The sequence below is a fragment of the Oculina patagonica genome, chromosome 4 (assembly GCF_052425735.1).
Source record: "Oculina patagonica isolate OP01 chromosome 4, crgOcupat, whole genome shotgun sequence".
In the NCBI taxonomy this organism is placed as follows: Eukaryota; Metazoa; Cnidaria; class Anthozoa; order Scleractinia; family Oculinidae; genus Oculina; species Oculina patagonica.
Genome location: NC_135761.1, coordinates 14,465,512 through 14,478,529, shown reverse-complemented (window position 1 = coordinate 14,478,529; position 13,018 = coordinate 14,465,512). Strand labels below are relative to the sequence as shown.

The following is a 13,018-nucleotide window of genomic DNA, read 5'->3' as shown; positions in this document are numbered from 1 at the left end:
CTTATTATAAACGACTGTAACCCTTTCATGTTTCCGGCCGATTATTTGCTGTTAAATGAGCTGATCCGCTGAATTGGCGCTGAAATGGCCAATTTACTAGAGGTTCCATAATTTTTTATTCTTAACGGTTACATTTCCCCAATTTTTTTATTAATGGAATCAATTCACCAATGAACAAGCTTTGTTCATGGTAAATGGCTACTTCTAAATCGAGATAACAGTGGAGTTATTAGCCTTTCATTTTGTAGTAAATTTGAGACTGTTCAAAACATCGTTAACATACCTTCGAACTTCTTGGCCGTTGATCATCCAAACTCAACATTTGCCAAATCTATTTTGATATATAGAAAGAAGAAAGATAGTTCTTTATAACTATGCCAAGTATGATCGAGAAACTGTGACGGCAGGTTCAGTGTCGAACTAACAAGAACACCTTCGATCCGCCATGTTGGCGAGCCGTCACGGACGCTTCAAATCGGCCTTCTCGATATTTTCCAAAATAAAAAGAATTGAAACTTTTTAATATCCATTTGGTAGTTAGGACCCTAAAACAAGACTGCATGCCAAATTTCAGCGAAATCGGTGAGGTACGGTGTCCGACCAAAGTTCGAATCTTATAGACTATGACAATTAAGTGCTAGATGGTGTGGCGTGACCTACAAGTAGGCACTTACCGAAAGTGCTAGCACTTTTTTAGCATTATTTGGCTTCGCGAGCATTTTTTTTTTTATATTTTTTTTTTATATTTTATAAACCGCCTGCACAACAGGCGGTTTATTTTGCGGGTCGAAGCGCGAAGTGCGAGTTTTTATTTTGGGGGTCGCGTGGGGGCGAGCGTGAAGCTTCGCGCGACCTTGCAATAACCCCGCAAAAAATAAACCGCCTGTTCTGCAGGCTAGACCAAAGCAGCGAAGTATAAAAAAAGTACTATTTTAAAATATTTTATAACTCAGCATGATGACATGTACAACACGTATATTCTTTCTCCTTTCACCATAAAAACCGCAAAAAAGTGTTTGATATTGAGCTTTTAACAGGCACCTCGAGTTCATCCAATAACAGCGGCGAAAACAAATGATTTGTTCAAATTTGGCGATCTTTTGTCGCGGTCAGCTGGTCAAGTGGTGTTTGTTTACATTAGCATTAAAAAGCTGCCTTGTCTAGTAGCCGGCGCTACTGTTCGCCGAAGGGTTAGCTCACGCAAGATGGCTACCTCTAAGTCCGGCATGAAGCCGTTTGTCACCAAGTTCCACGGCAAAACTCAGCTAACATCCACTGAATTTATAGAAGTTTTTAGAAAATACGACAAAGACGGTGAGCTGTGTTTGATATCTGCATTTATTTTTTGCCTTAAGCAGCAGCTGCGTTAGAAATATATCTTAATGTGGATTCGTTTTAACAGATCTATGTTGTCTGAAAAAAAAAAGTTTTTACTCTTTGATGGATTCGTTGGGAAGTTGTTGATATCATTTCGGTACATCGTGTTAGCTTTATGTAGCTACGCAACATCGTAAACTATAAGGAAAAACTCCGTTCGATATTTTGTGTCTTGGAGGGTAAAAACAGTTAAATATCTTGACGAGGATCAGTCTCCCATAGACTTCCATCCTTTCATGGATATTTATAATAATCTCTCTTTCCGATTGCTACAAAAGTATAAAATATCGGTTCATATTGTCACAAAGACCGGTACATACAAAGAAACACATTCAATTCCTCCGAGGTAACAATGAAATAGTCTTGAAACCTTACTTTATGTTTATTGACTCCCGATAGTTCAAAATTTGCATATGTCACCGCTGGTGTTTTTAGCCGGGTGGATTTTCGACTATTTATTTTGGCTTTTTCGGATTTTGAATGCAAAGAAAAACATCAAATTTTTTTTGTAAAAAAATTATGCTTAAAATTCTTCCAGTAGCATTTAGAGAATCAAAAATCTAGTGCATTTAAAAACTCGGGTTAAATAGGGCTTTCACTGTTAAATATACGTCAATTCATGTATGAAACAATATGCGACGATTTGTTTTCGACACTGGGGTCATTCAATGTGTTGATTTCGTTTATACCAGCTTGTCAATTTCAAAAGCAGTCTTGAAAAGGTTTATTTTTTATTTTAATTTCAGGCAATGGTTACATCGAATCGAGAGAACTTGATCCCTTCCTTCAGGAACTTTTCGAAGCAAGATATCATGTAAGTATTAAATTATTTTTTTTGGCGATCGCGGACGTGACGGGGGTGTGTATTACTTAATCCATAGTTTAAATATTCCCTGTCAAGGATCCAGTGATTATGGCAGAAACATATCCGTATCGAAGGCTTCCAGCCGCAGAAAGTTCATCATTTTAGATGATAATAAGACGTGTTTAGAATGAATTATTTATTCGAAGGCCATTGTCGAAACGAGAAATATTATTCATCGGTGCATAATGAATCAAAGTAATTATTTTTCCGTATGGCACGGAACGGAAAGAAATATAATCTTTGAAAGGATGATATTACTGTGGCGAATCATTTTTGAAATGGTGTGGATTTTTTGGGCGAGGTTAATTCGTAAATTTGCTGTCTAAAATATATATTTTTCATAATATTGAAAATGCAAATATTAGATTGTTTTACCCGTTGAGGGATACTGAATGGAAAATTTACCATTAATTTATTAACCATAAACAGACAGACCACCTATGGAAAGGGTGGTCATTGAACACTGATTTTACTTAAATAACAACAAAGCAAAAATAAAAATTTCACAAATGCAATCGATTAAAGAAAAAGAGATCTTCACAGGGTCTTCACAGTTTTGACCAGTTTTACAGTCAATGGGAACGAATATCGCACAACCCCTGGGCTTAAAAACAGCAGTTTAATGAGGGGTCAAGGACATAAATGATATATTCATTATCGCATAATCGAGATTTTTAGGGATAGATAAAAAAAAACAAGAAGATGTAATCTGTGACTGCACGCAACGTTAGTCAATGGCGTAAGATAATCAGACTGTAATGCGTGACAATAACGCGTGACAGGGGAGGGAAGGGGAGGAGTACAAGAGGCGCGAGAGAAAAGGGTGGATAGCGGTATTCCCACTGAAGTGGCGGGAAATGGGTAGAAAAAAATCTATGGCTTTAATTTGCATTTGAAACAACACAAAGAAGTGAAGCCATTAAGAAAGTGGCTGGAGCTGGGAGTAGAAGGTAAGGGAAGCGGGAAGTTTAAATTCCCATGCTTACAATTGGAAATCTCGTTTTGTAAAAAACGATGTTTTTTTTTTTTTTGTGGCAGGGTTTGGCTAAAGACAAAGTTAGGGAGATGCGGGAACTTATTTTAGAGAGATACGACAAAAACTATGATGGCCGTCTGGAAATCAACGAGGTTAGTAAAGGCTATCAAAACTTTGTAGTTCACGTCAAAGAACGTTTTATACAACGTTTTTATACAATATGTGATTGGTCGATAGCAGGAGCCCACATTTGTTGCCGTCCAGTGGAAAAACTGCGATCTTTCGAGCTGACACACACAAGTGTGACTTTGCCGGTAAATCTTCTGCAGTAGAACAACGTGGTTCTACTTGCGTTTTGGGCATTTTATGACATCGTTTCTACGGTCAATAAGAGTGTGGATCATGGAAAAGTATGGTCGATTTGTTAAATTGAGTCTCTTTATGTCTTGTTTGGTTTCAGTTAGCGCAAATCCTACCAACGGAGCAGAACTTTCTCCTTCAGTTTCACCGAGAGTCTAAAATTTCCAGCGTTGAATTTATGAAGGTAGGGACTCTATGCACAAAAGTAAATATTTTACTGGTAGTCAGTGTAGTCATGTGAAGTAAACATTTCCTACTGCCAATTCCCTTCGCGGCTTCGCTACTCTACTGTAAAATTAGCGCACAAATTTCCCGCACAAATTCTCGCCAGCATTGCAGGTTAGTTTGCAAGTAAAAAGTGTACTCTCTTTATCGAGGCCTCGGATACATGATCTTTGCTATATTCAATACAGTTAACAACTCGGTTTCATTTCAGATCTGGAATCATTATGACGTTTATCGTGAGGGATATCTGGAGAAAAAACACTTGAGGGTTTGTTAAATAAATTTACCTTTCTTCGTTGGTGTTAACTTTTATTATAACGGTTAATAACATTCAAGTTATATTCAAACTTACTGATGACCAAGAAAATACGTTGTTTTGTTTCTCTTCATTTGTTACAGGGTTTCTTTAAAGACTTAATGACTGTTAACAATCCACACGTCAGTCCACAAAGAATTGAAGAATACGTCAATGGAGCAGTAAGTAATTACATTAAAAAATCATGTAACTTTTTCCGTGTTTGTGGTTTACACGAATGGGCGTTTACGAGACAGAGAAAAACATAAGTCCGGTCCTACAGCAATTTTGATTTCTCTCCGACTCTCAACTCTACAAAGATAAAAAAGAACTTTTTCTATTTCAAACTAATTTTATGTTACACCAAAGGCAGACAGCCGAAACAGCGCGCGGAAAATACTAGCGAGCATAGATCGCGAGCATAACACTAATTAAAGGCATGCACAGTAAAAGGAAGTCGTGCAGGTTTATAACCTTTGGGTGGAGGACTTAAAGGGAGACCAAATTTGTTTCATGCAGACGAGCAAAAATGACAGGTCGCTGAAAGACAAGGGTCGCTTTGGCCCGACAAAGCCCCGTATTTACCACGAAACCAGCATATATTAACAAGTTTTCGTCTACTACGCTTTTCCAAGGGGCGTATATGAAATACAATATAGATTACAAAAGGTAAAGATTATCAAAGCTGAGAGCGACCTTTCACTAACTGTAGATTTGCGTGTTTAATGTTACGTGCAGCTAGAATGGGAGTGGAAAAGCGATGGCAGATGCAAACCAAAACGATTTTTTATACGCAAAAAAAAAAAAAAAAAAACAAAGACTATTACAACATACAACAGTCACTACATCGTCTCCTCTAGATTTTAACTGGTGTTTATTTCCTGTTAGCGGCAACAAAAATAAAACTGTACCACCAAACTGCACGTGAAACTTTTCAATCCCGTTTCAAAACATTCAACTGAAATGCCCTACAAGCAACATACTAACCAGCAGATCTCCCTGGCAGGAAATTTAGATAACTATCGAGAAAGTAATATTTCAGTATTTTAAGTCGGTAATGGTTTTCTTGGTGTTTTTAGGTAAAGATATAAACTAGCTTCTATAGTGTTAATATTGTTTAATTGTTGTAAATAGTGTGGAATAATAATAAAAATCTGAAAAAATCTGCCATATTTCTCTACATCAGCTGGAATCATTTGACAAGAACAAAGATGGAGAAATAGAGTTATCAGAAATGGCCAAGTTAGTATTCAAATTTTTAACACTATAACCTTATCAAAGATTGTGTTCTTTGCTTCTAAGTGGATAACTGCATGCATGCACGTTAATCTATTGGAACAGCCAAATTACCGCAGGCAAGTACAAAATAGCCTGCGTAGCTAGCGGGACTTGTACTGATCCGGGTATAGCCGCTCTCGTAAAGGCACGGCACGCGCGAGAAATCCCGCCAGCATTTCCCGCCAGCTATGCAGGTTAGTCAAGTTAAGAATTGAGAAAAAAATCTATGAAATCAGATGAAACCTTTCCGATGAGTTCTTTAGTAATCCCACCATGGATAGGAGCGTTTAGACCGGCGAAAGAAAATAACAAACAAACAAACAGCAAATGAATCAAGCGCTTATTAGTACTTGCGATACAAAATTGGCCTGCTTCGATTACCATTCATCATTAACGATTATTCGTCATTTTTCTCTTAACAGACTTCTGCCCGTGGAAGAGAACTTCCTCTCTAAATTCCAGGTAAAATGACTTTATAAATCCTGTCATCGGTTTGTAGTTTTGATCACACTGGGGCCTATCTGACACATGTGTACTCTGTACAAACAGATCAGACAAAACCTCACAAGAGACGAATTTGAGAAAATCTGGTATCACTACGATCAGGTACGTAAACGTTACGTAAGTTGGTGCTTTGTCCGATAACAGGTTTTACTGACATGTATAATGAATATGTCATATGTTTGATTAAACTGCACTATTTTGATTTATTTGCTGGTAAATAGGCCTTAGACGCGCACGAGTAAGGGAACAAGTTAGAGAAATTGTTCAAGAAAACTTTTCGCAGGTTTTGCTTGTTCATTTGTTTGTTTTCTGTTCCCAAGTTTCCTTGCGCTTCCTTTAGTAGGGTTCGTACTCTTTTGAACTTTTAAAAAACATGACTTTCCATGACCTAAATTTGTCCATTAATTTTGTCTTGGAAATTTTTAACATTATCTTGGTTCCGGGTACGTTTTTACCCTTTTCTTCACAAAAAATAACTGCCTATAAATTTATTTTGTACAATCAATCATTTCCATGACTTTCCAGGCCTGGAAAATGACATTCTAAAACTCCATGAATTTCCAGGTTTTCCATGACCCGTGCGAACCATGTTTAGACTGGCTACGCCCTGAAATTTTAAATATGATTTAATCATCGTTGTTTTTGTTTTCCCACACAGGATCACAATGGAAGCATTGGCGGCGCGGAGCTTGATGCTCTTATAAGAGATTTGTACATCAAGAATAACAAGGTGAAAATTGCATTTTCCTTAAGAAATGTTTTATATATATACTGATACAGGGAGGCTCCACCTCTTTTCTTAATTTTTCACTTGAGTAAGCCCTTAAAACACTGTTCGAGATATTTGGAAAGGGCTTTTAACCTATCTTTTTATATACGTAAAATGACAAATCCCTACCAGTTTATATAACTCCAGGTAACCTGTGTACAGCGTCCCCCTCCCCTTCCCGATTTTAGGGAGCTTTAGCAATGACGACGGCGACGCCGAGGACAACTCACTCACTCACTCAATCCTCTTCGTGCCCTTGGGCACATAAGGCCGTTACCAGATTCCGCCACTGCTGCCTGTTCTTTGCATTCTTTCTCAGCTCTCCCCAGCTGAGTCCGCTTTTCCGCATCTCTTTTCCAACTGTCCGCCGCCAGGTCTAATTTGGGCCAGCTTGCCGGTCTGATACATGGTGCGTACGTTCCAGCAGCCAACTCTGATCTTTATCTTTGGTGACAGAAACTCGGCTCTCGAGATGATGGCTCCCAGCTGGGTTTGGCCAACACCTGTCATTGGTCCAATTGCGTTGTTCCTGTTGCTACAGCTTTGGTTTCTGGTGTTGGTTTCTGTAACAATTTATTTTTTTTACGGGGTAGGGTTGTCAGCCCTACGCCCAACCCCCAACCTGGAGGGCCAGGGTGTCTATTTTTGTCTGACCCATCACCCTAGACCTGTCCAGCATGGTTGAACCTGCCGAAGGCACAAGGCCTCCGCTGGCATAGCTCCAGAGGTCCTAAAGGCGCGCAAGCTACCACACCATCGACAAGGTATAGACACCATCGTGGAAGGCCGAGGACAACGCCTGGTGCAAAATGAATTTATATTTTACGCTAGAATCTCGCGATTATCCAGAGGTTTTCAGCGTATCTATTGGTTTAGAAACTAGCTCCAGCTGAATATGTAAAGAAAGAGTTCATTCCCAGAAAGAAATACGGAAATTTATCTGTCACTGTTCACGTTCTCCAATATACGCAAAACTTGGTCATTTCACGTTGTTGTTTCGCAGAGAACGGCCAAGAAATGTGTCAGGATTTAAAACGCAAGTGCAGAGCTATTTTTTGGCTCATTAAGTCTTTTCTTTGGTGACGTTCTCGTTCACGTTGCCGTCGCGGTTTGCTAAAGCTCCCTTTTGTTGGAGGGAGGGATACGGCTGTACACAGAGTCAGACTACTTTCAGGTGAAGCCTTCCCGTACAGTTGACTGTAGGGAGTACGCCTTCTCTCCCTTCTGAGATAGTACCGTAGTTACGGTATTTGATTAAGCACCCAGCCTCAAATAAGCGCCCATCTCGAAAAAGCGCCCACCCTGAAGATGGGAGAAGTTAATAAGCGCCCAAAAGCTTTATCTTCTCAAATGGCTAAAAATCACAAGATAGATGTGTATATTTTGACAAACACGATCGTGACTGTATGTCACGCACCGCCATAACTCTGAAATTTAATTTGCACTGGTTTCCAAGCAAAGGACGCTACTGAGCTGAAAAGTTGTAAACAGATATAATTTTAGAACCTTTTATGCCTGATGTGGAAACAAACTTTGTTGTACCTTTAGTTTTGGGTTTTGGTACCTAATAACGTCGAAAACGATCTATTTTATAGGAGCCACCGGACATGAAAACCATCAGTGACCAGCGTGACATGATCATGAGGTTTGCTGACCGTGACGGCGATGACGCGGTACAGAAAGAGGAACTGGGTCTGTTCTTCTCTGTGGCACAGTCACGCAAGGTTCAAGACATCAAGGTCGACGTGGAAGGAAGAGAAGCCGAGAGACGAGCCGAGAAAGAAGCAGATCAACAAGAACAAGCTAAGAAACAGGACGACAGCGGGTCCCATGAAGGATCTACAGGGTGTTGCTGGCTGCTGTGATTTAAGAGAGATTTTAAATTCAGAAAGTTTTAATGTATAAACCCTCGTGACCGTGTCTCAACTGTAAGGCGTGCCACTCTGGACGGTTCACAGCCCCCTATTTTTCCGTGAAGTCGTAGAAATCGATCGTTGAGTTCGATAGGCCGCCATCTTGGTTCCTGAACGCGAGGGAAAACTGGGGAGAGTACAAAATGCCCGTGGGTAGGGATAAGGATGCGCTCCCCCACCACTACGCTATAAACACCCAGCATCCCTATCCACGGGCTTTTTGTACTCTCCCCGGTATTCGCTCCAATCAGGAACCAAGATGGCGGCCCTTCGAACTCCACGATCGATCTCTACGACTTCACGGAAAATTAGGGGGCTGTGAACAGTCTATTGCCGTCCTAGTAATGATATTTTTCAGTTAAAACCGCCGTGGTTGAAGAAACGTGTTGGCATAACGGTAAAAAGAACGGACAGTACTAAATTAGGACAAATTAAAATTTAAATTACACTGCATTTATTAACGCGAAGCTGTGTTTTATTTGCACATGCGAAATTCATTTTACTCAGAACATTTTAAAACGTCGCCATTACTTCCTTCGCCTTAAAAACCGCCTGTTCATGTTCTAATAGAGAAAGAAATATTAAAACTAAATTGCTTCAAAGAGACATCACCTTTCGTGGTATTCACTTTATTAAAGTTAGTAACAACTGAGGGTATAAAAGTTGCTTTTTTATTATTATTATTATTATTATTATTATAATTATTTTCTAAGCATATCCCCTTCAACAGCGATGAATTGTTATCTTAAATATTTCTTCAGTGATTCTGTGGCCTTAAGTAAAAGTACTAAAAAAATTATTCGCGAGTCTTGCATGTGTTTGTGGGTCATCTTCTCTTATACCTAAAACAAATGGAGAAAGAAGACTGAGTACGAGCATTGCCACAGTCCAACCTTTTCCAATATGCAGGACCAAAGACACACCACTAGCTCCAACGGTATACAAACGCTCAGCTAGTCATTAGGCACATTTTCGTACTAAAAATCCTCCTTAACCGTTGGTTCTAAGAGAGTTCAGAAAGAAAACCAAGACAGTCATCGGAGGGGGGGAGGCATTATAAATTTGCTATTGTCCTCAAAGCGTCACTATCTAAGGGACTGACCATTATTTTTTTGGAGGGGGAGGGATGAAAAATATTGAAAAAAATTGTTCGCAGGGCCTAAAAAGACAAAATAAATTGTTTGCAAACACGATACGTATAACAAAAAATAGTTAGAATTTCGAAAAAAAATGTTTGCAGAGGTGCATAAACTAAAAAAAAAAGTTTGCAAAGGAAAATTTTTCATCCCCCCCCCCCCCCTCCAAGAAAATAATGGTCCGTCCTTAATAGAGTTCTAAATCGAAATACTGCCGCTGAAGGTCACTGTAAAGAATTTCAGCCCTTTGATCAACGAGAGGTTTTTTGTGTTTTGCTGCAGCCGCAATGGCTGCAAGCAAAACACATTGAGAGCTGAAGTTTGTGCCGTAAGGTGTAAGGTGTAAGTGCCGTAACAGAGGAGAAATCTGAACTACCGATGTCAATCAAATCCATGAACAAACAAAATCGAAACCAATGAACCGTAGCGCTGATCGCATTCGAAGTTACGGGCCAAAGTATTCGAACGCAAACCACGTTGGACACGTTGGAAAACAGAAAACCGATTTAAAAGTATATCGCATTGGGAAAGAAAACAAACTGTGGCGCGACCACTCCAGTTTTATGAGAAAATTATTCTGCAGTTTTCATCATTTACGAAAAGAGCGAAGACTTGGAACCTCGCCGAAGGTCATAAATATTTTCTCCAAAGGACCGGTTAGTGCACAGTTTGTAAACTTTCGCTTTGAAAATAAACTTACCCTCACCTTGTCTACACTGTCTACAGCATACTAGTACTGTATTAACTCTGAACTTCATATTTTAAAATAAAATGTATGAACGTGTAACTTGTCACGCAAAGACAGCTGGAAAGGAATATACCATGCTGGTAGGCTGCACCGCTAATTGTAGCTGTATTCGAGCTATATAAAAGACAGCTAGAAACGAATTAATACTAGTAACATCACAATGGGAAAGAAACTTATTCAGTGGTGCACACCGTCGAAAACAAAGAAATATTAAAGGAAGTTCTCATTCACCAGATTCACTGCATCAGATGCAACATTCGTCAGTTCGTGTTTAAATGCGTGGCGACCAGTTTGTTTACTAGTTATTAAAAAATAATACGGTCTTCATTTAATAAACAGTTCATCCTTAAATTTCAGCTTTTCTACGACTGACAGGTAGGTACTATAGTATAAGCCCCGCTAAAATAGCTGGAAAGGGAAAGTTTTTTGAAAAATGAATTTTTGACTGCCAGACGCGCTGGCGCCACATGTTTATTTTGTGAAGATTAATTAAACGCCGTGAAAAATAGAATTTGATGTCCAGCGAGCCACTGCATCTTCGGCTACGCAGTCCTCAGTGAATCCTCCAACTTCACAAATTTCTAAAACTTTAAGAAAACGAACTTTCGCAGAATCAAAAATTGGTCCTTATCGATCTTCCGATCTTGTTGTGAAGACACTGAAATTCGACGAGTGTTCATGCGTGAAGGGATGACTGACGAATGATAATAATTATTTGTAAACTTTCGCTTTCAAAATGAACTTTGCGTTACGTTCAACGCCGTCTTTCTGTTGTTGTACGCCGGTGCGCGTGCGATTATTTATAATTTCTGAATTTTGCATATTTAACTCAGGGTGACACAACAAGTTTGTTAAGAGTTAGTTGTTCCAGTGTTTAATTTGGGTGAAAGTGGTTAAAGAACCACTGTCTTGTCACTAATAAATATATCACATTGAGTTCTTATAAGGTCAATAGATTCTGTCTTTTTCGTTGTTGTTAAAACGCTACCATTGTGACAATGATTCCAAATACAACTAACGGTAACCAGTGAGATAACGCCACTAAAAGAATCACATTGAGTTCATTGAGATTTTTTTATAATGTTAAGAGTTACTGTTTTTTATCAAAGAGACAATCATGTCAGACATTACGTTAACTTACTAGTAATTAAATTATGTTTGCTGTCTTTGATTTCAACATAACATTGATCAGTAAAATTATCAGGATTGAATTAACACAAAGTGACTACAATATAGTGCAATTATTAACCTGCACACAAGTGACAGACAATAAAAGACGTTGGATTTCAATCTCGACTCACTTGTCTTTCATCAACATGTTCCCTAAGACTTTGCTCTAGCAGCAAAACACATGGACCCATTGGGGCCCTATTTTTACATACTGCAGCCAAATAGCGGCTGGCTGCTGGTACGTCACTACGAACAAGCACTTAGCTGTAGCTTGAAGCTAGGTAAAAGTCGTATCCAACAAAGTATTTTAATTTTGGAAAATAACCTCACTTCTATGTACGGTTGGGTTTTTGCGTCTTCATTTGACCTGTTCCACAAGCCACAGTCAGTGAACATGAAGAGTGCGATTATCCATTATCAGTCAGCATTTTTTGCACAGAACGTTCTCCTCAGCTCGCCCGATATGACTCGTGACATGCACTGCCCGTCATAAACATTTGGGAAGCTTTCCTTTCATGTATCCTGCCATTCGATTTACTCTCGGCAACTTATCACTTCCATACGAGTATTATAAAGCAAAACACGCTACAAGATAAACGTACCTTTTCTTGGACTTGAATCTTCCTGGCATTTTCTTAACCTTTTTCGAATCATCGGGTCTCGAGCTAAGTGATAAGAAAAAAGACAAAAAAAGAATGGTTAATTTAACATCCGTGGAAACGTGCTACGGATAAAACGTTGGTCTCCCAGGGGTAATTGGAAAAGTTTGGATGGGGTGCTCCTCTCGGGTCTTGAAACCTCTTCCCCGTGTCAGACCAAAATAAAGCGCAAACTTGCTACCCCATCTCAGACTAAAGAGTTAAATTGTATACCCCATCTCAGGCCAGAAGTGAATAAAATGTTTTCATCTTTAAACGTTCCCATGATTATTTTCGCACGTTTCAAAACGACCTGATTTAAATCAAGAGAAAAAAAAATACAAATTTGACATAATTTTCCCCTTTCAAAGACCCCATCTCATACTAGAAGGTCAAAATTGGATCCCTACTACAGACCTGGAAGGTATAAAATAGGACCCCACCCAGCGCCAATCACAAGGACAGCGATATGACAATCTGACTCTAGACTGTTCTTAGTCGCTCGCTCTCATGTCACCTCAGACCGTCTAAGAATCAGGCTTACGCAAAGATAGATTTCTTTTGAAAGTAGCAAACCTCTGTCTAAACGTTTTCAGTGCCTTTTTGCTTGTGTCCGTGAGTTCTTTGTCAAATGCCTTGAGGCGTGAACCACCACCGCTACCAGCACTTTTCGTTTTTGAAGCTTTTCCTTTGAAAACAGAAAAAGGGTTCATTGTGATAATACAGCTTTTGTCAGGAACTAGAATTAGCACGGCAAAAATGTA

At 39.2% G+C, this 13,018-nt stretch overlaps 2 protein-coding genes across 2 annotated transcripts in view; one reads left to right on the top strand and one right to left on the bottom strand.

Moving 5' to 3' along the window:
• Positions 1-1,160: 1,160 nt before the first annotated feature.
• Positions 1,161-9,168, top strand: LOC144649645 (calretinin-like). The gene is made up of 11 exons (XM_078509194.1): positions 1,161-1,314; positions 2,124-2,191; positions 3,281-3,370; positions 3,679-3,762; positions 4,015-4,071; positions 4,203-4,280; positions 5,285-5,340; positions 5,799-5,838; positions 5,926-5,982; positions 6,539-6,610; positions 8,245-9,168. Exons 1-11 carry the CDS (start codon positions 1,206-1,208, stop codon positions 8,512-8,514), a joined length of 981 nt encoding a protein of 326 aa, XP_078365320.1. The 5' UTR covers positions 1,161-1,205; the 3' UTR covers positions 8,515-9,168.
• The window catches only part of LOC144649618 (putative ATP-dependent RNA helicase DDX27), a 25,813-nt gene continuing 21,953 nt past the window's right edge, over positions 9,159-13,018 (bottom strand). Inside the window, exons 21-23 of the mRNA XM_078509144.1 lie at positions 12,831-12,942; positions 12,219-12,281; positions 9,159-9,404 (exon numbers count right to left, since the gene is read on the bottom strand). Coding sequence (XP_078365270.1) covers positions 9,389-9,404; positions 12,219-12,281; positions 12,831-12,942 — 191 coding nt within the window. The 3' untranslated portion in view covers positions 9,159-9,388. The remainder of the gene's footprint in view (positions 9,405-12,218; positions 12,282-12,830; positions 12,943-13,018) is intronic.

What these genes read in the sequence shown, in the direction of transcription:
- LOC144649645 (XM_078509194.1), top strand. Translation starts at nt 1,206, where the DNA reads ATGGCTACCTCTAAGTCCGGCATGAAGCCGTTTGTCACCAAGTTCCAC. An exon ending in GCCGTCTGGAAATCAACGAG is followed by an intron (nt 3,371 to 3,678) that starts GTTAGTAAAGGC and finishes GTTTGGTTTCAG; the next exon opens with TTAGCGCAAATCCTACCAAC. An exon ending in TGGAGAAAAAACACTTGAGG is followed by an intron (nt 4,072 to 4,202) that starts GTTTGTTAAATA and finishes CATTTGTTACAG; the next exon opens with GGTTTCTTTAAAGACTTAAT.